Here is a 26,951-nt window from a genome sequence, read left to right as displayed (position 1 = left end):
CATTGGCCAGCGGAGGCCACGCCCAGTGTATGCTAAAGCACGCGTTTCATTGGTCCTCGCTTGGGGGCTGGAGAGCGGCGCGCTTCACCCTTAAGAGTCTGTTCAGACTGCGGCTGCTGAGGTTGAAGGGGAGGTGGCGCAGGCCATGTGGCCGACCCTGTGTTACGTGGGCGGTGTCTGCAGACGGGCCGGGTGCCGCGTTGCAGGGGGCTTCCTCCGCGCAAGCGGGCGGGCGTCCGGGGTACCCGGGCTACTGTGCGGGGGTGGTCGCAGCTCCAGCACCAGGTAAGTGAGAGGCGGCGGCCTGCTCTTGCTGCTCCCCTCAGGTATCTCCGACTGAACCTGTGCCCGGACTCGATGTCTCTGTCCCCGGCGAGGAGGTCCTGATTCTGTGGTCCAGCCTCGAATTCTAGGAGCGGCTGACCTGCAGGGTTCGTCCACAGCATTTGTGGGCCGTGGGAAAGGCAGTGTTGAATGGAGGTCAGGAGCAAATCTGTTTCCCTCTATTTCTTAACCACTCTAAAGGGTGAATAGGATCCTAGTCCTATCCCTACGTTTATTAATTATTATTAATCCCTATTTTGAGGATTAAAAAGACTTCACATACTGCAAATAAGTATGCAGTTTCTTAGCTCGCATTCCCTGTGTTGCTTGGAAAGTCAGAACTTGGCTTCAGTGGGTCAAGTTCCTTGCACACACTAGAGTTGTCCTCATGAGAAGCAGCTCTGTTGCCTACCTTGTTTTGCCTAGGAAAGCCGGCAAATACAGTATTCTGTGGGAAAGCTTTACAGGGGAAAGCTTTTGGTTGTTTGAGACAAGGTGGGCCTTGTGAATGGATTTAGTGGCAAACAGAGGTGGAAAGACTGGAGAGGAAGGGGCAGTATTTTTGTTTAAGCTGTACATCAAGTTTTAGTCTAAGGGTCATGTTAAATGGTAGTGGTTTGTTTCTCTAGGTTTCCCTATTTAGCCCTGGCTATCCTATTAACTCTCCTTGTAGATCAGGCTGGCCTCCAAAGTGTCAAGCGATCAATCTGCCCCTCCTTTCCAAGTGCTGGAATTAAAGGCATGTGCCACCCACCTGCTCCACTTTAAGTTTTAAGACTGGTCCTCTCCCAATCTTCCTCTCTTTCCTCTGTCACCCTCCCTGTTGTCCTCCCTCTGTGTGTGTGTGTGTGTGTGTGTGTGTGTGTGTGTGTGTTGTGTGTGCTCTGTCTCTCCACATAGAGATCTCTCTCTCTTTATATCCTGTCTATCTAGTCGACCAGGCTGGCCTTGAACTCAAAGCTCTTCCTGTGTCTGCCTCAGTGCTTCTACCACCACTGTCTTGGGGGAAGGGGGGAGATTGCTAGCAAGCAGGAGGGATCTGCCTGTCTCCCTGCCCTGACCCAAGGTGGGATGAAGAACACCTTTACATAAAGGTGCTTTGGATACAAACTCAGGTCCTCACGTGTACAGCAAGCACTTTAGCAATTAGCCATTTTCCTAGCCTATCCTCTGGTGGAGGCATCTGCTATTTGTCTCATGTAGTGGGCCTCCACCATCACCACCCCTTGGTTCACTTCCATCCACGGTTTCTCTAACTTCTTCCCTGCCACCTAGCTAGACAAGTGCTCCATCATGGTCGGAGCTAAACTGAGGAAGGTTCAAATGCCAGAGAACATAGTCCCAACAGAACTTCAGTATCTAATTCTGTCTGGGAGGGCAAAGAGCCTTATTGATACATTATGTGTGATGAGTAAGTAGTATAAATGATACATAAATAATGTGTTAATTAGTACTTCAATTGCTCACTAATGAAATTTTGCAAGTAAAGTTTGATGAGGTCTGTGAACATAAAAATTTTTTTAAATGTATTCATGTATTTTATGTATGTGAATGCTCTGCCTTCATGCACATCAGAAGAAGGAATCAGATACCATTATAGATGGTTGTGAGCCACCATGTGATTACTGGGATTTGAACTCTGGACCTCCGGAAGAGCAGCCAGTCCTCTAAACCGCTGAGCCATCTCTACAGCCCCATATATAAATTCTTAAAGCTTGCTTTCTCTTAAAGCTCATTTGATATAGTCATCGTCGGTGGTGGAATTGTGGGGCTAGCCTCTGCCAGAACACTCATCCTGAAACATCCCGGACTTTCCATTGGTGTGGTAGAAAAGGAGAAAGATTTAGGTATGTATACCCTCAGCTTGCTGGGAACCTGCTTATTTTGTCAGGCTGAATCAACTATGGAAAATGTGGATGTTAGTGCCTCATTTTGTGTTCTCTGGAGAGCCAAGTCTGGGACAAGGGCTTGAGAGGAGGTAGTTTATTTGAGAGGAGGTAGGAAGGTGGTAGGAAGAAGAGGGAGGTGGGAGAATAAAACCACGTGAGGGTGCGATTGGTGGCTGGAGGCTTGAGTACGCTGGGACCCTTAGGGAGTAGCATAGTGCTCCCCAGGTTTGTGCTTATTCATCCAGTCCGCTTCTAGGATTGTCCCTACTGATGCTAACAGCTTCACTTTCCTCCAGAAAGAAAGAGAGGGCCTTGGAGCATGTGCAGAGAGCCTCAGCAGCCCCCTTTGTTGTTGTTGTTGTTGTTAAAAAAAGATTTTTTAAAAATGTATTTGAGTACACCATTGCTGCCTTCAGACACACCAAAAGAGGGCACCAGGTCCCACTACAGATGCTTGTGAGCCACCATGTGATTGTTGGGAATCGAACTTAGGACCTCTGGAAGAGCAGCCAGTGCTCTTAGCTGCTGAGCCATCTCTCCAGCCCCTCAGCAGGCCTTTACAGGGGCTTGATGAAGTGGTGTGTAAACAAATCTTAAGTGAAATCAAGCATGGCTGATTTCATGGACTGCAGGATTGCAGGATAGCTGCTGTAGGCAGTTGCCAATGGGCAAAGCAAAGGAAGGCAGGATTTTTCAATGACGTGGACTCTGATGGCTGCATGTGTGGTTGTTCTTCATCTCCTAGGTTTTGTGTGAGGCATTTACCTTTTTTACTCCATCTCTCTTGTTTTATAGCTCTTCACCAGACTGGACGGAACAGTGGTGTCATACACAGTGGAATTTACTATAAACCCGAATCTCTGAAAGCGAAACTGTGTGTGGAAGGCGCAGCCCTCATCTATGAGTATTGTAACCTCAAGGGAATTCCCTACAGGCAGTGTGGCAAGGTACAGCATTCCACCGGGGTCTCGGCTTATTTATAACCAGCGGTTTCTTAGGTTTAATGTTGCACATTTTAGAAAGATGCGACTTTTTCTGCTTTTGTGCCTATGTAACTTAATATAGTACTAAGGAATAACAAAGAACAATGTCATGATTTCATGTAATCGAATATAGTAAGTATACAGTTTAGATTTTAGTATATTTACAAAGTTGTGCCAGTATTAACAGTAATTTAAAAATATTTAAATATTTAAAAATAAAACCCTGTACCAGCAGCTTCCATTCCTACCACTCCTGAGCCCCTAGCAACCATTTTGTTTCCTGTCTCTATACATCTGCTTGCTTTTCTACATATCTTATGAGTAGGATTATGTCAGAACATTTTCCTGTGGTATTTTATAATACTTAAAAAGATAGACACTTACCACAATGTTTTCAGAGACTGTTCATGTTGGAGCATTAGTTACTATCCCATGCTCTCTTATGGGTGACCCAATTAAATGCACTTACTAGCTGATATGCATTTGAGTTGTTTCTGCTTTTTTGTTATGAATAATATGGCAGTAGGCATTTATGTATAACTTTCATGGAAGCATTCTCATTTCTCAGTGGAATATTTCTGAAAGTGGAATTTCTGGGTCCTGTGGAAACTCCATCTTTAATATTTGAAGGAACTGCCATATGTTTTTTCCAGATGGTTACAGTTACATTTTCAAGGTAATTAGTGAAGATGTCCTAGCTTCATATTATTCATATTATTACCAACTCTTATTATTCTGTTTTCACTTTAGCCAATCTGATAGCTATGAAGTAGTAACTCATAGAAATTTTTGTTTATTCATTTGTTGCTTATTTTTTTTAAGCTGGTGTCTTCCAATGTAGCTCAGGCTAGCCTTGAATCTCCTGCCTTAGCCTCCAAGTTGAGCTATTGCTTTATAACAGTACAGCTGACTTCTCCCATTGCATTGACTAATGATACCAAGTGCTTTCTCTTTCTGTGTGTGCCTGCACACACACACACACACACACACACACACACACACACACACACACACGTGCTTCTATGAGGTACTACTTCATTGTTATCAGACTGGCTAACATAAAAACAAAATAATAAGCTGGTAAGAATATGGAGGCCAGAAGTTAACATCAGATATGTTTCTTAATCATATTCTACCCTATTGTTTGTGGCAGGGTTTTTTATTGAACCTGGAACTCACTAATTGACTAGGGAATCTGGCCAGCAAACCTCAGGGATACCTTTCTCCTTGCCGGTGTTGAGATCACAGACTCGTGTCACAAACTAGTGTTTACAAGGGAGCTAGAGAGCCAACCACAAGTCCTCATACGTGCCCAACAAGAGCCAGCTTTCAGTCACTCTTGAGTTTGTTTCGAATTGACAGAAATTGTACATATATATTCAGCATACACATGTGAATATGTGTGATAGCATGAATACACATGATAGTCATGTGTATTATCTCACTCGATGAGTTGGTTTTTGTTGTTTTAGTTTCTCTGAGTAGTTTTGGCTGCTCTGGAACTCGCTTTGCAGACCAGGCAGGCCTTAAACTCACAGAGATCCTCTGCCTCTGCTTCCCAAATTTTTGGAATAAAGGTGTGCACCACTACCACCACCCAGGTTGCACATGCTGTTTTCAAATCTGTTCTCAATAGTCTCCAAGAATACAACACATTGAGCTTCTTGTAGTTGCATGTTTACAAAGGATCTTCTGAATAGTATCCACTTATTCCAGCCACTGGTAACCAACCTTAATGAATTTAGTTCTTTCAGATTGTACATGCAGCAGCCTCTGCACCACATTTTCCTTATTCATCTGTTACTGGACACTAAGCTTGCTTTTCTGCCTTTGCTGCTGTGAGCAAAGAACATGGGGAAACTCTTAATTTCTACATCCAGAAAGGGAGCTGCCATACCTGTTTAATATATTTTAATGGACTTATTGGCCACTTAGGTAGTTTTCCTTAGAGCGATGGATATCCTGTCTTTTACTCATTTTAAATTTGTGCAACTTGTTTTTTAATTGTTGAATGATAGTGTTGGAATGATAGAAAAGGCATAGCCTATCCCTTTCCATGGCTTAGTATTTCCTGTTCATGCACACCAGTGATAAAGCTTAATACAAAATTAGGCATATAGGAGACTAGCAACAACTATTTTGTTAAAATAACAACTTTAGCAAATGCTCTACTTTAATAAGTTATGTGAATGTGATCAGTCTTTGACTTTCTCGAAATACCTGATTGTGCTGTATGAACCCTTCTTGTCATGTTATGAAATACTCGCCAGCACCATGACACTTGCACTTTGGGTCATTGTTAAAATAGTGACATCATGCAGTCAGTCTGGTGTCCTGAGGGACTACAGAGTGACTATGAGTGTCACATATACGGCATGGTTGTGGGAGATAGTGTGGGTCCACATCCCAGGAGCTTTTCATCTAATGTTTCACACTGTGTTTTTCTGTGAGTAATTGAAATCTCCAAAGATGAAGCCATGAAGGAGAAGTTTTGTGTTACCTACATGATCCCAAGCATTGGTGTAATGCATGGGCTTCCCTATTGCTTTCCTGATGATATTCTTTGAAGCTCCATAGTTTGAATTTTGATAAGGTCAGGGTTTTCTTTTGTGACTTTGCTTCCAGGATTATACCTAGGAAATGACCAACTGATACTACATAATAAAGCTTGGTTCCTCTGCTTTTCTCCTAAGAGATTTTCTATTTGTTATTACATGTAAATCTGTGAGCACATTGGGGTTAATTTTGATATCTGGTCTATGTTCAACTTTGTTCTTTTGTATGTAGATGCCTGTGTGTCTCAACATCATTTGTTAGAAAGTCTTCTTTCCACAGGAAAAATACTCTTCTGTAAAATCAGGTGTCTTCTTGTTTAGATACCATTCTATAGACCAGTTGAACATACGTCTATCCCTATATACAGGATGTAAGTCCCATAACTTTAATGCTTATTTCTCTTTTTTTAAACATTTATTTATTTAATATTTATATATAAGTACATCATAGTTGTACACCACAGATGGTTGTGAGCTACCATGTGGTTGCTGGGATTTGAACTCAGGACCTCTGGAGGAGCAATCAGTGCTCTTAACCACTGAACCATCTCTCCAGTCCTAATGCTTATTTTTCAAGATTGCTTTAGCTATTTGGGGATCCTTGGATTTCCAAATGAACTTTTAGGTCAATTTTTCAATCTCTCCAAAAGGGCAATTGGGATATTGATAGAAATTGCATTAATATGTAGATCAATTTAGAGAATATTACCATATTAAACTTTCCCCTGGAGCTGGAGTTACTAGTAGGTGATCTGTCAGAGGATTCTGGGAACCCTTTGGTCCTCTGTAAGAACAGGAAGTGCTCTTAACTGCCGAGTCATCTTTCTAGCCCCAGATATTGTATTTGCCATCTTGACAGCATTAACTCTTTCAATTCCTGACTATGGATTTCTTCCATTTGTTTAGATCTTTAACTTCTTTTAACTGTTTTATAGTTTTCCTTCCTTCTTTTCCTTCCAGACAGGACCTGGCTGTCCTGGAGCTCACTCTGTAGACCAAGCTGGTATTAAACTCCGAGATCTACCTGCCTCTGCCTCCCAAGTACTGTGACTAAAGCGTGTGCTGCCACCATCTGGTTTGCTTTATAGTTTTCAGTGTGTAAGTCTTGCCCCTTTTGTTAAAGTTATTCCACCATAATTTATTTTTATTGATGCTTTTATGAGAAAATTGTTTTTTTCATGTCATTTATTTTAGTTTTGTGTGTGTGTGCATATTAGGCTTTTCCACCTGCAGGATCCTGTCTTGTTATCCACAACTAAATTAGTTTTCTTTCTTAGTTTGTATGTCTTTTATTTATTTTTTTACTGTGTGTGTGTGTGTGTGTGTGTGAATGTTCGCGCACACTCTTGCTTTCTTTATGTATACCATGGAGTGTGTGAAAGTTGGAAGATGAAGTATGAGCAGCGTTCTTTCATGCCACCATACAGACTCCAGGATGCAAACTCGGGTGTTTTAGGCTTGCCAGCCAGTGCCTTTTCCAGCTGAGCTATCTCAGGGGCCCCTGGGTTTTTGCTTTTTAAGCATCAGAGAGTGTTAGAATTGTCTTTCTGCTTCTTTCTGTAGAGCTTTTCTTAACTCTTAACTTTTCTGCTTCACTACTCTAGTGTATCAGGTTGTGACTAGCTTTTGGGTGTTAAGCTGATCTTGTCTTCCTATGATCCGTTCCATTTTGTTATGCCATATGACCCATTTTATATGTTGCGCTCTTTAATTTTGCTGTTTTCCCAAAGATTTTTGCATCTGTGTTTACAAATGATAGCTGAGGGTGTATAGCTCAGGAGACCGTGGGAGTGTACTAACTTCATAAAAGCAATTTGAAAGCTGGGCGGTGATGCACACGTCTTTAACCCTAGCATTCTGGAGGAAGAGGCAGGTGGAGCCCTGAGGAGGCTAGCCTGGTCTACAAAGTGAGTTCCAGGACAACCAGGGCTACACAGAGGAACCCTGTCTCAAACAATCAAAGTAATTTGGAAAATGTTTTCTCCTTTCATTTTTTGAAAGTCAGGTTTGATTCTTTCTTAAACATGTGACAGCTTTCATGAGGAAAGGCTTTGCTGCATGTCTCTGTAAGCAGTTGAAAAGGAAGAAGTGTACTTAAGAGCACTTCCTGTTCTTACAGACCAGAGGGTTCCCAGAATCCTCTGACAGATCATCTGCTTGTAATTCCAGCTCCAGGGAATCTTATGCTCTTGGGTTGAACAAGGTCAAGATGGCAGACTTTGTTCTGCACTGTGATTTACAAATATTCCCATTCAGTGATTTGCCTTTTCACTTTTTTGCTGGTGTCCTTTGTTTAGAAGTTAATAATTTATTGACATATCTAGACTTTGCACCTTGAACAAAAGCATTACTTTACGGAATTCTGTTGACTCTTTGATATGAAGTAGTGACCTGTACCCATGAATGTGTATCTGTGTTTTGCCTTGCTGTAAAATAAGAAACTCACATTTAGATAACTTTTCCAGAAATAAATAAAGAAGAAAGTTGATTAAATGTAATTCAGTAAAGACTGTAATTTGTCAAGACATCAAAAGAAGAGTTTGCCAAGACCGGTGCCCCATTACAGATTACAGGCTCTGTTTTATATACTGGCACTTCACATTTTCTTGTAGAAACAAGAAGGGTACTTACTTTTAGAGATGTAAAGAGAGCTGGAAATGGATCAGCAGTTAGGAGCACTGGCTGCTCTTGCAGAGGATCCAGGTTCAATTCCCAGGGGCCACATGGTAGCTCAGAACTGCCTGTAATTCCAGTTCCAGGGGCTCCATGACCCTCTCTGCCCTCCATGAACACTGCATAAAAAGGGCACAAAGGCATGCATGCCGGAGAAACACATATATGCATAAAACATCTTAAAAGCAACACAGGAAAGCTGCCACCCTGCTTCTCCTGCTGCTGGGAGGGAGGGAGTAGTAATAGCTGCGTATGTCTGGGATCGCATTGCAGCCCTCAGCAAGAAACAGAAAGTGAGGCATGTCCCATTGGGGATGTTAGTTTTCATGCTTTTTTTTTTTTTTTTTTTTTTTTTTTTTTTTTTTTTTTTTTTTTTTTTTGGTGAAGGATAGAAATAAAATAATGAAAAGGGAAGCAGATTTATAGAAGAAAGTTGCTTTATATCAACCTCAATTGGGAAATCTGATACTTTTTTATTTTTACGTTGACTTTATATATTTTATAGCTGGTAATATTTTTAACCTTGTTCAATAATTTTGTCATTTTCTGAAGCTAATAGTAGCTGTTGATCAAGAAGAAATCCCCAGACTTGAGGCCCTGTATGAGCGAGGCCTGCAGAATGGGGTCCAAGGCTTGAGGCTGATCCAGCAGGAGGATATAAAAAAGAAGGAACCGTACTGCAGGGTGAGTGACTGACCAGGCTCGTGCACAGAGTTTCCATAAGCTATTCCAAATAACGCTTCTGTGAGTGAACATTCTAGAATGCATGTTTGGGAAATACATGTTCATATTGCTATATTGGCTATATATATCAAAGAGGAATTGTTAGGTTTTAATTCATGCGTTTTATGTTCAGCTTTCGCAGATATTGCCAAAACCGTTTTCCAGAGGATCTCGATTTATTCCCTCAGCCACATATGTTCCAGTTGCTTCTTTCATAATTATTAATTCTTACTAATTATAGAAATTCAGTCTAGATTTGTATGTTTTGTATATAAATATATACTTGTTTATCTAAATATATTATAAGTGCCTTCTGCCTTTTTGTAACTTGTCTATTTTAAAAGTATCTTTAGAAGGACAGGAGTTCAAAATGTAATTAGTTTAGCAGTTTTTTTATGGTTGATGCCTTTAGTGTTCTGTTTTGAGAAGCCTTCTCCTGTTCCATAGTCTCAAATATCTTACGTGTTTTTCTAAGAGCTGCATTTTACCTTTCATTCAGAATTGGGTTTTGTATGTAGCATGAGGCACAGGTCAAGGTATGTGCCTCCCTTTATGAATATCCAGTTGGCCAGAGCATCATTTACAAAGAGATGATAATCCCCTACTGCATGCAGCACCTCTTTTTGATAGCAAGTGTGTATGTAGGTGGAGAATGCCTCTATTCTGTCCTGTTATCCCTTCATTAGGGCGTTTTTACAGTGTGTGCGATATCAGGGAACTGGGCAGAGGAGGCTTAGGTAGAAAGAGCCAAGGAGAGCGGGAACAGCACAGAGCAGACAGGCGTGTTGGTGTTCTTTCCTGGCCATTCACATTAAGGGAAACTTTGTCACACCCACTAAACTTGATCAGTTTAAAGATTCTGCCTCTTGGATTTTTAGAAGATTAGATAAGCAATTTAATTTAGTGACATGAAATTGACACCATTTCAGTTTGGTCTGTCAGGACTTGATGCTTAGTCTGAAATGTAACCTCTTTTTTTACTGAACAAGTGTTTTCTGAAAGCACACTAAATTTGTTGGTGTTTCATAACTTTATATGGATTTAATATATTTTGATTGTGAAGCTAATATGTTAGAATTTCTCTGGCATGACTTGTCTTTAATAATAAAATAATTTGTAATCTTCAGAAAGCATACAAGTTTAACATGAAATTTTTATCTGATAATGAAATAATTTTAAAATTTAAAGATTTGAAAAGACAAAAATGCCTTCTGATATCTATCTATAGGCTTAGGCATGATGTAGAAATAATTCCAGTTTAGTCCGTTTTAGAGCTTGGAAGCAGGCTTCTCCTGGTATACTGAGGTCTGGGGGATCTAGAAGGGTCTCTGATTGTCATCTGCTGCATATTCTTGAGGAGAATTGTAAAGATTAAAAACCGCAGGAGCAAGATAGGAACAAGAGCCTGTGGTTGGTTGTCAGGCTTTCCTGTCCGAAAACAAAACTTTCCACAGATTGTGAGGACCGGGGATGAGTCTGGATATTTTCTTCAAACCTGACCACATGATCCTTCTAAATTTTTTGAGTGAGGCAGATGAAGTATATGTGCTGATAATAAAAAGTGACGTATGTGCACATCTTTTTAAGAGAGAAGAAATTGGTTCTCTCCCAAGCTCCCAAGTGTGTTACCCCCAAAGGACTCAGAACAGGTTTCTTTTCTGTTGAGTGAAGGCAAATTCTTTATTTACTGTGTGCCAAATGCTTTAGACACTACAGATATGATTGCTGTGTAGTAAAGTGTGGCTGTCTGCCTGAAAGGACTGTACTGTAGAGAAGGTAGATTTTAGTCTAGCACACAGTGCCAACTCTTCTGATGGAGCTAGTTCTCTGACTTGTACCAACAGAGGAGTGCTGTCAGCTTAATGTGAGGGTGAGCAGCCTTCCCAGGGGTGAGCCCCCTTTCCTATGCTTCTTCTGAAGCTGCACACAGTGTTGCACTCTATGTGGTGGCACCCGTAGTCATCAGCTATGACAGTACAAAGTGGAAAATACAGTCTGGCCCCTAAAGGACCCTCTCCTCACCACCACAACCAGGAATGTTCCCATAGTACAGTCATTTCTAGGTCTCCTGGCCTGCTACACAGAAGTTTATTAGGTCAAGTCTAAAACACTTCTTGCTCCATATTCCTTTAAGAAGACTGGATAACCCTGGGGAGAGAATCTTGCAAAACTTGTAAGCTGGTCTGTAAACTTTGAAGGAACAACTCTTGACAGTACCATCAGAGTAATCCCATGATACTCCTGACTTCCAGTCTCACCCTTGGTCCTTTTCTTTTAGCATAAGAGGTCAACCACATGGTTTTACTCCTTTGTGTCCTTTCTGAGTTTCGCTCCCAACTTTCCTTGACTGATCTACTAATGTGGAAAGCACTTGCCCAGCCCCCAGGCTGAGGGACAGCAAGTCTATCCACAAGCCCCATCTCAGCTGACTACTACAGCCAGGCTGGATCTGGGAACCCAACAGCATGGCCAGGATGGCTTGTCCCACATCTTCCATGCACATTTGCTTAGGGACACCAACACTCCTAAGAAGGAGCAAACCCAAAACTAGAAAAAGAGCAGAAGGGAGTTCTGAAAAGGGCAAATGCAGTCATTTAAAAACATGCCTCATGTTTGTTCTCTCAGGAAGTACTTGAGTGGTTTGTGTGCAGGTACCAGGAATACAGAGTAAGGAGGATGTTTGACTTGTAAAGAGCCTGGTTTAGAATGAAGCACGTTTACAGAACGTTTCTGTTCCTCCCTTGTCACAGTTTTTATGCTAGGTAAGGAAGGTTAAACTCTTGATACATTACCTTCCAAGGTTGTTGCACCCAGGATCCTTCTCTAGGTTAAGACTGAGTGTGGCTGTTAACTTGTATGGATTGTTGAGCAGTAAGTCTCACAGGTGTCCATCAGAATAGGAGTAATTTCCTAACTGTGACAACGGCTTTCATGTTCTAGAATCAAGCCTGGTGATGTAAATGGTGAGATTTGCCAAATGTTTCATGTTTTGTGAGCCCTTGGTCCAACCTGGGTGGCTGGAAACATCGTTTGGAGGGGGATGGGTGGGAAAGTGAAAAGCGTTTAAGGGGTAGGGCCAATATACCACTGAAATATCTCAAGTGATATTTCAAACGCTGTTTTTTAAAGTCAACAACATTGCTGTGTTGACCAAACAAAAAGATATTTTTAAAAATGACTAGTTACACTGAGCTCTGGACATTAGTCCTGTGAGACTAGTGACCTCAGGGAAAATGATTGAGATAAATGATGAGTGTGTGTGTGTGTGTGTGTGTGTGTGTATGTTCAGTGTGAAGTTTAGCACCAAAGCAAACTCAGTATTTTCTGTGAGATATACTATTCTTTTTCTTTTCTTCAGTAATGGAAAGGGCCAGTGGTATATTCACCACGTATTCCAAAATAAATAAATGAATGAATGAATGAATGAATGAATGAATAAATAAATAAATAAATAAATAAATAAAAGAAGTATGGATTTAGATCTAAATCCATGCCTTCAGTGATAGAGAACTCAACAAAAGCCAGGCTGTTTGTTTCTTTTATTACGTGAGTGAAGCTGAATTTGTCATGTAACATGCAACATTCCATATCTTCCGTACACATTGCTTAGGGACGCCAACATTTCCTATCTTTGGTCTCAAATAGAAGACCTACAGCCGAGCTTAGCAGTGCCCAGCACACAGTGTGGGCAGGGAGCCGGAGCAGCTGAGTTCCCTGACTGTGAGCGGTGTGCACACTGCAAAGGTTTCAGCCTGACTGTGAGCGGTGTGCACACTGCAAAGGTTTCAGCCTGACTGTGAGCGGTGTGCACACTGCAAAGGTTTCAGCCTGACTGTGAGCGGTGTGCACACTGCAAAGGTTTCAGTCTGACTGTGAGCGGTGTGCACACTGCAAAGGTTTCAGCCTGACTGTGAGCGGTGTGCACACTGCAAAGGTTTCAGCCTGACTGTGAGCAGTGTGCACACTGCAAAGGTTTCAGCCGAGTCTCTTAGAGCCAGAGAATGAACTGTCCTGAATAGTAGTAATAAATCCTAAGAACAGTCTTGGCAACCTGGGGCAACTTTGAAAATCAAGCATCTTTATTTCTTAAAAAATCCAAGAATAATTGTTTTCTGGTTTTAAGCTGTTCATATATAGCTAGTATTGTTTCTGTCCTTTAGTAGACGCACACACACATATACATTTGGTCATGAACACACACACGAATATAAATATATATATATACACGCACATACACATACATACATACATGTATGTATACAATGTGTGTTCATGTCCAAATTTACACATAACAAGAGCAAACTTTTCTTACTTTTTAAAGACACTGTCAGGTTTTTTTGTTGATTAAGGATAATGTATGTTACCCATCAAAATAAACAAATATAGAAATGCAAACAAACAGGGCTGGAGAGATGGCTCAGTGGTTAGAACACTGCCTGCTCTTCCAGAGGTCCTGAGTTCAATTCCCAGCAACCACATGGAGGTGCACAACCATCTGTAATGAGATCTGATCCCCTCTTCTGGTGTGTCTGAAGACAGCTACAGTGAACTTATACATTAAATAAATAATACTTTAAAAAATGCAAGCAAACCTTACTGATTCTTACATCATTTGACTTTTTTTATACATTTATTCTAGGGTCTAATGGCTATTGATTGTCCATACACTGGCATTGTGAACTACCAACAGGTAGCTTTGTCATTTGCCCAGGATTTCCAAGAAGCAGGTGGCTCTATCTTGAAAGATTTTGAGGTAAAAGAAATTGAAATAGCTAAAGAAAACCCTTCAAGAAATAAGGATGGTAAGCCCCGTCTGTGTCTTGTCTATAAAATATTTATATTAATTAAAAATGAAATAGAATTAGCCTCATTGGGTGGCACTTCTAAGAGACTTGGGAGTCAGACTAGAGTGAAGCACAGAGCCAGAGTTGAGTGCAGAAGGGACAGGGGTGGGACTGCTCAGAGCAGACCCAGAGTTCCTAGATTTTTGTGTGCTGATAGAACTGGGCACTGAGTAGACATTTGACTGGCACTAAAATCTGAACAGACATGGCTATTGCGTACAGTTGGCCTGCCTCCAGACAGTTCCCCCAGCAGTGCTTGCTATAAATACAGATTTTAATGCCATCTAGACTTCTTGAATCAGACTGTCAGAGGATATGGCTTAGGGAATAGTAAGTGGTTGGCTATCTTTGAACACAATCAAATTTCAAACGGCAGAGCAGTATCATTAAAAGGCTCAGCCATTCTGAGTCTAACCTCCTGTGCCCCATTTAGGCTGTAGCTAAAGCCTGCTTTATTCTGCTTTGGGATTTGTATTTTTCTCTTTAGTCAAATGAGAGGCTTACAACCCTACTGTTTGCTTCATGGAAATCTGAGGGAGAATCCACTTCTTCCTTAGCAGGTTTTAAAGGAGGTCTGGATTGTGTGACTCACTGGCCCAGCATCCTTCTGTGCTCTAAGATGAACAAATTTGTTAAATACAGTTGTTTTCAGTGGGGAGCAGAATAAGTCAAATTCACAATATAGGTAGATAATAGTCTTTTCCCTGTAGGTATGCTTTATAGGGTGTTAATATCTCATCAATAAGTACAAATGAATATGATAACTGGTCAGTTCATTGTTGGAGTTATTTGCTTTGTGAAAACTTGTGCTTCCCTGAACAACCTAGCCTGTAAAGAATCAGGTTACCAACACTTGGACACACGTTGCCGTTTGTTTAATATCCATGCTTTAGTTCTGTGGGCTAAATTAAATTCATTTATGATGGTATTGCTATACATGCAGAGCATGATATGCTGTTGAAGTAGGGGGTCTGTACTGGGGCAAGCTAGAGAATGTATGGTAGTTAATGAATTTTAAAGATACACCCTAAAACTTTCTAGCATTTCATATTTTGTCAAATATGAATTGCTTTAGTCTTCTTACTTGGTAAAGTTTCAGAATGAAAATTAAAATGTAATTAAGACAATCACTTAAATTTGTCACTTGGCATAATATTTTAAATAATGATAGCTTTCTTTTACTCAAATAAAAGTTTCACTAACTCTTTTTATACCTGCCAGGAATGAACTATCCCATCGCTGTCAAGAATAGTAAGGTAAAGATTCTTGACTGTTTACACTTTCATTGACTTGTTAATTTGAATCATTGAATGATTGCTATGTTTTTTGTATATGTCTGTTTATATGTGTGCACATGTTGAAGTGTGTACAGATGCATGTGTATGCATGTGCATGTGTTTGTGTCGCGTTCACCCCTTCTACTCTCCTTTCTCTTTCCAGTCAGTCTCCCCTCTTGCGTGTCTTTTGGGATTTTACAATTATATTTATCTTATGTGTATGGGTGTTTGCCTGCATGTGTGTCTGTGCATGTTGTGTGTTCCTGGTGCTCTCATTGGGTGCTTGGAACTGGAGTTTTGAGGAAGATTGTGAGTCACCATGTGGGTGCAAAAACTGAACCTAGATCCTAAGAACAGTCAGTTCTCTTAAGCACTGATACTTTATCACGTATTAACTGCTAGCTCAGAGACTTGGTGTAGGTTGATGTCAAGGCGATACATGATTGTCAATAGAGCGGGGTGGGAATAAAGTTTTTGTAAGGCTGGAGAGAAGAGGAAGGAGAGAGAATCAACATGGAGCTGGCAAAAGAGAAAGACCCCAGTGATCTTAATTGGCGATAGGTAGATGTGATTCTTTCTAAGGGTTTCTATGGCTCAATTTGTTTTTATCTAGGTGGGTGGTTTACATCTTTGACAAATAATTGTAAGCTTATTGTGCGATGGATTGTGGATTGAGAATTTAACACAATTCTGTTTGATAAGTTATTGATTGTTGAGTCATGATTTTACTAGGCTGTGGGGAATGTGAGCTCAGTTTCTGGCTGGCAGGGAGACAGCCGGGAGAGGGCTGCTCGAGGACCACGTGGTGGAGAAAGAGATGGGACACATGGCTCCATACTGGATCAGCTCCAGTGGAGGAAGACCGCTCAAGACTGGTAGCCACAGATTATATTAATATTTAATGTTATATAATTATATATATTATATTATTTGCTTAATATTTGCTGCAACACTTGGGGAAGAGTGTGCAGGTTGTGCAAAGGGAGATGATTATTTTCCTCCAGTCTCCATAGTCTAAAGCGAAAACCATAGGACAGTGGATTCCCTATGCCCTCAGGTATCAGTGAGAGCAGAGTCACCATAAGTGATACGAGACTTATAAAGCATTCAGCCTTAACAGTTAGGGGATACCTAGGTTAGAAGGAAGTTGATGGGCCACAGGCTTTCTGGCAGTCTGAGAAGTCAGCTGCGGAAGTGGGCACTGCAGCTGAGTACCATCACTATGCCCAGCAGATGCAGGGTGACATGAGTCTGTCAAACTGTACTTAGGTTTGACAAGTAAAAACAAGGAAGGGGCAAAACTACTATGTTTACATCTAATAAGGTGCAACTATTCCTTATATGAATGAAAGATGCTACACAGTAAGAATGCCTACCACCCCCAACCCCTGGAAAAGTATCTTAGTTTGCACATGTCAGCAGTATAATGGGATTCAGTGTGGTGTTCCCGTGCATTCATGTAGTTTGTTGATTAAACCCACCCTTCTTTACCTACCTCTGTTAACTGCATTCAGTTGGAGGATTTGGGGTTTCTAAGGTTTCACACACAGACAAGGGCTGCTGCATTTTTCTTTCTCGTATTTAGAAACTAACCATGCTCCTTTATTTGTACCAGGGAAAGGAAATTCGGTGTCGATATGTCGTGACATGCGCTGGTCTTCATTCAGACCGTATTTCAGAGTTGAGTGGCTGCAATCCTGACCCTCAAATTGTCCCATTCCGGGGAGATTACCTGGTCTTAAAGCCAGAAAAGGGCTACCTTGTAAAAGGAAATATTTATCCGGTAGGTAATGATACTTCTTCTCATCCATCAAGCTGGTTGGAGCCACAAAGGAAATGAAAATAAAAACTTTATTAGGTTTCAAGGCTGTGTGTGTGATACTGTCATCTGTCAGCTGTGGTTTTGTCCCTAAAGCCGCCTTATGCTCTGTGGGTCACATGTCTCAAAAATATGAGTACACCCTGGAAGTACAAAGATCCAGCTCCTCCCTCCTCTGTGGGACAGCAGTACGAACATGAACAGGAGGGCTATAGCTGCTCCAGTTCCAGGCAGTAAAAGTCAGGGGTGTGTAAATGAAGTGCTTGCTCTCCTGCCTGCATTTACCCTGCTGATGAACAAGTCCCCGAGAGAATGTGAGGCTGAACCAGATGACTGAGTTCATCTGTGTACATTTTTTTCCTGGCAGCCCTGATTTTCCTGATGGTCACAGACCTCTCTTATAGGAGAAAGAGGCAACAATATGAATAGAACGGTTCATCTTTCCCCCCTTTCCCAGAACAATGGAGAAGTGGAACAATATATATTAATGTCATTGGCATTTTAAAACAGAACGTGTGTTAATAGAAAACCCTGTCTGAATGTAGTTTACAGTGCACACAAATGTCTAGATGGAGCTCTCTTACATCACCGTTGGATGTTTGTATGTGCAGTACAGTAGAATGTGAACAGAGCTAACGGTTCATTGCCGTGTTGAATCTGCAGGTTCCGGACAGCCGGTTTCCCTTCCTAGGAGTTCACTTTACACCAAGGCTGGATGGCACTATTTGGCTAGGGCCTAATGCAGTGCTTGCCTTTAAACGAGAAGGTTACAGACCCTTTGACTTCAATGCCAAAGATGTTATGGAAGTAATTCTCAAAAGGTAACAATGTTAAGATTTTATGTGCTTAGTTTTTTAATTCCAGAAATTTTTGATATTCTGATAGTCTAAACGTGTATATATATTGTTATGTTAATTTTTATTATTCCAAATTGAGATCTTTCTGTAATAAGCATAAATTTGATTATTTGGTTTTGATGCTAAGGATTGAAAGAAGAACCTTGTACATACTAAGTAGGGTTTTTTTCCTCTGGTTTATGTTTCATGTTAAGTGTAATGTTCAACTACCTCACAAAGATTTTGGAGAACCAGGGTGATAATGTTTTAGCTAAGAAGAAAGTAAGGCCAAAGCCGTTTATACATCTGTTAGTCTGTATTTTAAATGTTGCTAAAAGACCTGAAATTACTTTGTAAAGATCATTTCAAGCTTGTCACCATTGTTTTTAAGCTATTAGATAAAAATTATAAAAATTACTGATGAGATGGTGTGTGTGTGTGTGTGTGTGTGTGTGTGTGTGGTGTAAATCTAAGATTAATACTGTATAGACTTATGACACTGTTCTAAGAGATAGCTTTATGAAGTATTCTGTTTGTTTTTTCCTGTGTGCATGATGTGTGTGGGTATGCTACATGCATGTACATGTGTAGGCCGTAGTTTAATGTCAGGTGTGTGGTATAGTGCACTGGGAGGGAACATCTCAGTAGGACTGGCCAAGCTGTTCCCCTGAGGAATCACTACCATGCCATAGACCTAGTACAGAATGAAGTTTATTGGGGGAAGGGAAGGGATCTATAAAGGGGTAGAGAGAAAGGAGGGGGACAGAGAAAGACAGAGGAGGGAGGGGGGAGAGGTGGGAAAGGAAGAGCAATCTGGCTTGTACTTGGCAGGTATGGTCTCTAAGTAGCTGTTGGGTGGAGCCTAGAGGAATTGCCAACACGGCGTCATCCTCAGTCATTATTATCCACCTTGTTTTTATTTTTGGGACACTCAACTAGACTAGCTGAACAGCCCCAGGTATTCTTTTCCCTCAGCCTCATGTTTGCATGGTAAACACTACCAAACGAGCCTTCTCCCAGCTCTGGTCTTCTTAGTCCTCTTCCTCTTCAGAAGAGTTTATAAAACCACTGGAAAGCATTCCAAATTACAAATGGGCTTTACCCTCTGCAGATTCTGTCACAGATTAGGTGGGACTTTTAGCATGTGTACAGAATCTAACTTTAGAACCACTGCTCGAATATTGTGCCTCTGCCAGACTAGGATAGGTGTCCCACTGTTTTAAAGATGCCTTTTTAGTGTATTGAAAGCATTAGAAAACCTGAACTTTAGCAAGCTTCTAGACTACCATTCTGAAATCACATTCCTTAATAATTTTGAGTATGAATGAATTCCTCTCCTTATATTGGCCAAAAGTTTCTTTACTGTAACTTTTTTGACTTTTTATAAAACATATAGATGTTTTAAAGTAATAAAAGATTCCTTTGTCTCAAGGATTTTTGGTTTTTTTTTTTCTCCTTCATTCTTAGTGGTTTCATTAAACTGGTATTCCAGAACTTCTCTTATGGAGTTAATGAAATGTATAAAGCCTGTTTTCTCAGTGAAACAGTGAAATATCTTCAGAAGTTCATTCCTGAAATTACCATCAGCGACGTGCTTCGGTAAGGAAATGTGGTGGTGGAGGAGGAGGAGGACTTGAGAGGGAGGCCTGGCTGGTGATAGCTGTCTTTTAGATGGCACAGCCTCAGAATCTTTGCTCTCTTTTCCCAAGAGGTTGTGTCCCTCTTGCATTGCTGTCTCATAGCCCTTAGTTCTTTGTTATCGCCCATTTTTTTGTTGTTGTTGTTGTTTTTGTTTGGAGACAGGGTTTCTCTGTATAGCCTTAGCTGTCTGAGAACTCTCAGAGCTCTGCCTCCTTTGCCTTCTGAGTGCTGGGATTAAAGGTGTATGACAACTTGATTGAGTCTTAAAAACCTCTTAGACATATACTTGCCTTTCTTCTTTACTTAAAATTTTTAAATTTTATTTTTAAGTGTATGTCTGCGGAGAGGTGGGTGTGTGTGCACATGAGTGTAGGTTCTGAGGAGAACAGGCGTTGGATCCCATGGAACTGGAGCTGCAGAGTTGTAAGCTGCCCACAGTGGCTGCTGGGAATCAAACTCAGATTCAGGGCAGTGCACGCTCTTGGTCACCGAGGGATCTCTCCAGTCCCCTTACCCATGCTTCTGTCCAGTCTGACTCTGCTCGTAGGACAGAAGCAGGGTGCAGCCTGGCCATTGCTGATCTAAATCCTTGCTCAGGGACATCATGGAAAGTTTGTTGGTGTTTTCTTCTTGGAATTAAAGACTTCCTTTGGACTTGATGTAGAGATTATCCTGAATTCATCAAGCCTGTGAATTTGTCCTCCCTGGAGATATTTTTAGAGCCCATGCCAGTTGTTAGGCCCCTTCCACGGTGTCTCCGAGGCCCTCGTGCTGTGTTGACATACCTCCCATGATGCCCCAGAGCTGCTGTAGAAACTAGCCTAGTGTCCTGTCAGTGAGCGTCACTGCGTATCAGCAGAGAGCCACAGTCGCCTCAGCTGTTTCTAGTTTTTCTTAAAGAACATATCTGCTGTTATTGATATCTTATTATATGCCTGAAATATTTAATGATAAGATCAATAGAACTTTTCCCAGTTTGAAGCCTCAGTCCCGCCTGTCTTATTGTAATGCAGCCCAGTGTATTCAGACCATAACTGTCCTGTCAGTATTGTGTCATAAACGTATAAGAGGCGGTAGATACTGACATATGTGTGTATATGTATATGTGTGTGTGTGTGTGTGTGTGTGTGTGTATATAATGTACAGTCTGGAGTTGGATCCCTAGCACAAAGAACAACAGACTAATAGAAACCATGCTTAGAGGGTTGTATTACTCTAAAATTGTACCCTAAAGTATCAGTAGCTACCAGAGGCCATTCACCTTGGCTCTTACTGCTTAGCAAAGCATTGTGAACAATAACTTACTGTTATGCATTAGACTGGAATGTGAAGTTATTATCTATCAGATATATCCATGAGGTGTACAAATGTTACATGATTGTCAGTAAGACCCTTAGATTAATTCTAAGCTCAAGTCATTTTCTGATTAATATGGCACCAGTGTGTTACTGTTACTGCAGTTTGTTAGCACTGTAAGGAAGTAAAAAGATGATGTCCTATATCTTTCCTCCCGTATCGTTTTGTTAAATGTCTTATTAAGGAATTCAAAAGTAAAATTTCAAGCAAGAATGAAAATTACACTATGTCATAAAATGCAAAGCAAGATTCCTCTGTAACCTTGGCGCTGCTGACAGTTTTGCACCAGGTACTTCTTTGCTGTGAGGCCTATCTAGCTTGTTGCAGGGTATTTAATGACACCCCTGGACTTTATCCATGTGCCCATTTGTAACAATCCAAAATGTCTCCAGATATTGCCAACATCCTCTAGGGGGCAGGATTTCCCTTGGTTGAGAACAACTAGTCTAAAACTAGAGAGACAATGTGAGAAATATTCTTGATATATATGTGTGTGTGTGTGTGTGTATAGACATATACATACACACACACACATATATACATGCATACGTATATATGTATATTTATATAGCTGACATTGAGGGAAAGCATTGGGTATCTACATGCCCCAAACAGAGGAAACTGGAAACCTGTTTGCCAAGAGGAGCTGGTACTGATGCTGCCCTGGAACAATAGGAAGATTTTAATTACTGCGAGGCTTGGGTTACAGATATATGCCTTGTCTTTTTCATTTAGTTCATTTTTTAACAATCTCATACATGCATAACTTTCTCCCCCCAACCCCATACTTTTTTGCCTCCATTCCATTCCTGTCTACTCCCCTTTCCAGATCATGGTTTCTGTTTTGTGACTTACTGGTTTAGTCAGAGCTGACTTAAGAACTTTTTCTCGGAACTCTGTTGGAACCTTGTAAGCTCACACTAGTGGCCGCACAACTGAAAGCAATGAGAGCTCCCAGGATTTATCTGGATGGTAGGCATGAGGGGTGGAGCCCCCTTAGGACACCCCGTTTATACCTGACTATTATCAGGCCTGTTCTTGTGCAGACCCAGCGCAGGCAACCACATTGCAGCGAGCTGTTACTGCAATGGCTGTGTTGTGCTCAGAAGGTGGCCTTTGCAATTCTTCCTACCTTACTTTCTTCCCATTGAGCTTATGTTTGCTTTTGAAACATGTGTTTATTATGTATACAGTGTTCTGCCTGCATGAACACCTGCAGGCCAGAAGAGGGTACTGATCCCATTACAGATGGCCGTGAGCCACCATGTGGTTGCTGGGAATTGAACTCAGGACCTCTGGAAGAGCAGCCATTGCTTTTAAACTCTGAGCCAGCCATCTCTCCAGCCCCAAGTTTATGTTTTTAATTGATGTGATTCACATGCATTAATATGTATATACAATAAAAAGTGCTCAATGAAATTTGAAAATTGTGTCTGTCCATTGCACAAAAACAAGATAATATAGCATTAGGAACTTTATTTTAATTCTCCCCCCCAGGGGGTGCTTTCATTTTTGTAAATAGCAAGTTAGACCCTAACATATTCTTTTTATTTTATTTATTTTTCTTAGGAACATGAGGAGTTTGGTAGTGTGGACATTCCATGCTAGTGTGAACTGTAGTCAGATCTTAAGAAAAGTATAGTGTCTTATTTTTAGTTTGAGTTACAGATTTTGGACACGTGTTGAGAGATAAGTTGTCTTTATGTGGGAAATAACTGTAGATACAGTCTTTGCTGTAGGCAATGAGTATTAACTCCATCATGCTTGGCAGTCACAAGGATTATACAGTTCGAGGCTCTGTACTGAGGAAAGTGGTTTTACACAGAGGATTAGCACCAGTGACTGTCCCTGGGAGACACAGGGACAAGACAAGACCCACAGGCACTGTGACCAGCAGCCGCATTCTTTGCTAAGAAGATCAAGAAGTGCCTGGTGCTGCTGAGTTAATAAAATGTGTGGACTGCAAAGGGGAGCCCACATTAGTATCTTTGTCCTCAGAAGTGGTCATTTCAGTGACATCCTTCCTGTGCTCCCCTGCTGTCCCAGATGCTCACCGGGAGTCCTCCTAACCCCACAGCCTGCTTCTCCAGAGCCGATCATTTACCTTTTACACGCAGTTTCTCACGCTTGTCGTTCTTGCTCGGCTCTCTACGTGGACAGTGGAACTGAATGTTCAGGATGTTACTCAGTCTCTGTGTTCCTCCGAGCTTACTTATGCACCACACAAGCCTCTGCAGCAGTTGTAAGGAGAAAGGAGACGATCCCAGCACATGAAGTGCTTGGTGAATAGTAGCTAATTTTGTCCTCGTCCTTGTTCAGCCATGCTGAGGTCTAGAGGACAGTGTTATCATGTTGCTCTTCGTATCCTCAGGTTTTATCTGGACCTCCCCAGAGTCATTAAACACTGTTCATGATTCCAGGCTCCGCTGTGTCTTAATGATGCACTGATAGTTATTTTTCATGCTATGCTTTGAACGTGAACATTTTTAAAGGGGATTATTTTGGATTCTAAACACGTTTAATTCAAATTTCATCGGTAAACTTTAACTATTTTATAAAACAGAATTCTAAATCTAAAAGAACCTTTCTATAGTCATAAAGTGGGATGTTGGGCATGGTATCAAATGCCTACCATCCCAGCACTCAGGATCAGTGTCGAGAGTGTCCCTCCCTCTCTGTGGCTGACCATGACCAGCCACAGTCAGTTCCTCAAATGCCTGTGAACTTCGATGGGGACTGGAAGATGCTGAACAGTGAGAATTGTGAGGAATACCTGTGTGGCCTCCGTGTCTACTTGGCCAGTGTGCCAAAGCCAGACAGAGATGCAGGAAGGCAAGCATGTGATCGTCCACACACCGAGTACTTTTTGGAACTAGGTTATGGACTTTCAGTTGGGAAGGCATGTAGGGGGATCTGACAGGGATAGATGACTTCAGGGATGCGCACAGAGCCGGAGCGGGATAAGCTTCAGCAGGTGCAGAGGGTGAGGAGGGCTGGCGTGGCCCCTGGCCATGAAGCACGGGGCTACTGTCTGCAAGCAAGTGCTCAAGAGTGCACTGAGGAGCCAGAGCAGCCAGAGCAGATGAACCTTGGTCTTGAGAGAAAAGTGTCAAGAGCCTGTGGTTAGGGTCCCTCCTCTGCCCAGCAAGAGACAGAAACTGTCAGCACCTGCCTTTGCACCCTGTCTCTTTCTTTTCTTAAGCCTACCCCAGTACAAGTGAAATTTTTAAAAGTGAATTTTCAAAAAGGTTTGAGGTCATCCTTGGCTGCACTTCAAGAGCAGCCTGGGTTGCATGAGACCCTATCTAAAAATAAATAAATAATAATAAAATAAAGCTGGCCTAATGACCGAGTCCTCGAACTCAGGAGGCAGAAGCAGGTAGATCTCTGTGAGTTCGAGGACAACCTGGTCTACAGAGTGAGTTCTAGGACAGCCAGGGCTACATAGTTAGACCCTGACACACACACACACACACACACACACACACACACACACACACACACACACACACACAAACCAAGCAAAAAACAGAACTTGACTCACTACAGTATTAATACGTTGCTGAATTAATTTTTTATACTTGCCATCTTTTTATAATTGGAGGTTTTCCTTATATTGGATGTTAAACTGTTAAGAAATTAAAATTTTCAACTTAGAGTATACTTTTTTCATAAATTTTAATAATAGTTTATCAAAACAAAACTAAAAAACCCAACAATACCCTAGATGGGGTGTGCAGGTGGAACCAGCTCCTACTCCCACTGCTTTATAAAGTCTGTGCAGCCTCTGGTGTATAGGATTGCCATTGACTGAGACCTAGAGTAAAGACAGCTATTACAATTAAATGTGAATTTGACTGCTACTTGTGGAAAGAACATATTTACAAGAAATGAATTGCTTGGATGCTTACGTAGTAGTGTTTGTTACACTGTTACTTAATAGCCATTCTGCCTTAGCTAAGGATATGCATTGGCCAAGCATGAAGCAAGAGGAGTTCCACATAACTACATTTAGGATAAAGACTTAATTGCCTTAAGATTGCTTTGAAAGCTTGTGGGCTGCCCTCTCTCTGGCTCAGATAATTAGCGCTCTGTTTGTGTTTTTGCTTTTGCAGAGGCCCTGCCGGGGTACGGGCCCAGGCCCTGGACAGAGATGGGAATCTGGTAGACGACTTTGTGTTTGATGGAGGAACTGGCGAGATTGGAGCTCGTGTTCTTCATGTGAGGAATGCGCCTTCGCCCGCTGCCACTTCTTCCCTGGCGATTTCTAGAATGATAGCAGAGGAAGTACAGCGAAGGTTTGAGTTATGAGTGACTGAGGGTGCTGTGCTTGAGCTACGTTCTCTACATCAGCAGCAAGGGTCTACCGGCTGCGCTTTAAGGTTAATTTAAATTTAACTTTTTAAAAACCATGCCTTTTAGGCTAAAATAACCATTGACTTATTAACAGGATATAGTAGGTATAATAATATTTTTTTGGAAATTCAGGTTCATATTCTTGAAAACAAAGAAACAAAGTGTATCACTACCTGTTCTGAAACTTCAAGTTTATTAGGGACTTACCCCACCCTACCTCAATCTAGGTAGCACTCTTACAGAACGTTTGGAAAGACAACGTAAAAGATAGTCTGTCCCTAAATAAATGCTTGGGTTTATAATATTTCCTCCTTTTTCTAAATAACTTTATTTAGAAAATGAAAATGCTTGATTTCAAGAAAATAAATGAAACTTCACATTTCTAAGTGGCACAGAACAAGCTCAGTCCTTTTTTCGCCGTCCCACAGTGTGGCGCCATCACTCACGGGAATGGCAGTGTGCCTGTGAGCTTGTTCCTGCACTGCAGTTGCCTGTGGCTGTAAGAGGACTGTGATTTTATATGTGCACTTTCAAACCCTGACCCTGGCTGTATCACTGTGTAATTTTATGTGTTTCATACCTCAGTCTCGGTCACACTAAGGTTCCCGAGATGTTGGCCAGGATTACTCATGACTCATATGTACTTGGGGTTTTCAGAATTTCTATAAACTTTGTGAGGACATTTTTCCATTTTTGGTTAATCTCTAACTTGGAGGCATTCACTTTTGTAAACCGCGAAAGTGCCTTACGTTCTTCATATTTACTTCACTGACATGTTGAGTTGGTGTCAAGCGCCATACTGTGTGTGTGTTTTAGCTAGTGAAGTATGTCTTACAATTCAGAAAGCTGAAAATAGAAATGTAAGTGAAGAACTGGCCACCTGGCCATGGCAACAGCCAGCACCTAAGGGGACACTTCATGTGTCTTCTCCCGAGTGTTCTCTCAGGATTAATCTTCGTTTTTCTTGCCAACAATGTGATGGATGTATGAGAGAAATGTGTGTGTTGATAGGAAAAATCTTGGTTTTGTATTTTTTTTTGTTCCTCTTCACTGCAGCCCTTGGAGTTACATCTACTAGGCTATCTAATCCATTCATTTAAAAGGATACATATTGTGGGCTTCAGTTCAAGAGGCAGCATATCCCAGGTAAATAGATGAGACAGTTATTCAGCAGTTGGGATGGCATATTGAAACATTCAGAAATCATTTACAGAAAAAACAAACCCTAATGGTCCTCCGTAACAACTGATTCCAAAAGAAACACACTGAGTGGAATACTTTTCAGTTCTAAGACTTTAGTGATACAAACATTACCTTAAGATTGTTTTACTTTATAAGACAGAACCTTTTCCTTTTAGATGTGGTGAGAGAAGTGTGCATTGGTTGTTTCGTCAGCGTGAGACCCGTGCACATAACACTAAGCTGTGAAAAAATAAGTTACAGAATAACTACCATGATAGAAGCAACTCTGACTCCATTTGAGTCTGTATTGAATGCCCCAAAATAATAGTGAAAATCTGCTGAAATATGTCAGGTAATCTGTTTGTGAAATACTTGATATTTATGACAATAGGATGTTCTTGTTAAACACTGTTATATAAGAATTTTATGTCTTTCTGAGAAAATAAAAATGTATATTATTATTAAAATATTTTAATGTTTCTTGGTGTTGAGA

General features: G+C 41.2%; 1 protein-coding gene across 2 annotated transcripts; it reads left to right on the top strand.

The window, feature by feature from the left end:
• Positions 1-133: 133 nt before the first annotated feature.
• Positions 134-26,889, top strand: L2HGDH (L-2-hydroxyglutarate dehydrogenase). 2 transcript variants are annotated; one of them, XM_080917469.1, is made up of 10 exons: positions 134-285; positions 2,056-2,171; positions 3,009-3,160; positions 8,977-9,108; positions 13,787-13,949; positions 15,213-15,247; positions 16,884-17,051; positions 17,751-17,908; positions 19,391-19,522; positions 25,036-26,889. In XM_080917469.1, the coding sequence occupies exons 1-10, from the start codon at positions 146-148 to the stop codon at positions 25,229-25,231; spliced, it is 1,392 nt and encodes a 463-aa protein (XP_080773595.1). In that variant the 5' UTR covers positions 134-145; the 3' UTR covers positions 25,232-26,889. The 2 variants fall into 2 exon arrangements, with proteins under 2 accessions (XP_080773595.1, XP_080773596.1); XM_080917470.1 differs by lacking the exons at positions 134-285; positions 2,056-2,171; positions 3,009-3,160; positions 8,977-9,108 and adding an exon at positions 9,110-9,168.
• Positions 26,890-26,951: the final 62 nt, after the last annotated feature.

The sequence above is a fragment of the Micromys minutus genome, assembly GCF_963924665.1.
Source record: "Micromys minutus genome assembly, chromosome: 1".
Lineage (NCBI taxonomy): Eukaryota > Metazoa > Chordata > Mammalia > Rodentia > Muridae > Micromys > Micromys minutus.
This window is presented reverse-complemented; position numbering and strand designations above follow the sequence as displayed.

Coding starts and splice junctions, on each gene's coding strand:
- L2HGDH (XM_080917469.1), top strand. CDS start 146: ATGTGGCCGACCCTGTGTTACGTGGGCGGTGTCTGCAGACGGGCCGGG. Junction 3,161..8,976: donor CCTACAGGCAGTGTGGCAAG/GTACAGCATTCC, acceptor CATTTTCTGAAG/CTAATAGTAGCTGTTGATCA. Junction 9,109..13,786: donor AGAAGGAACCGTACTGCAGG/GTGAGTGACTGA, acceptor CATTTATTCTAG/GGTCTAATGGCTATTGATTG.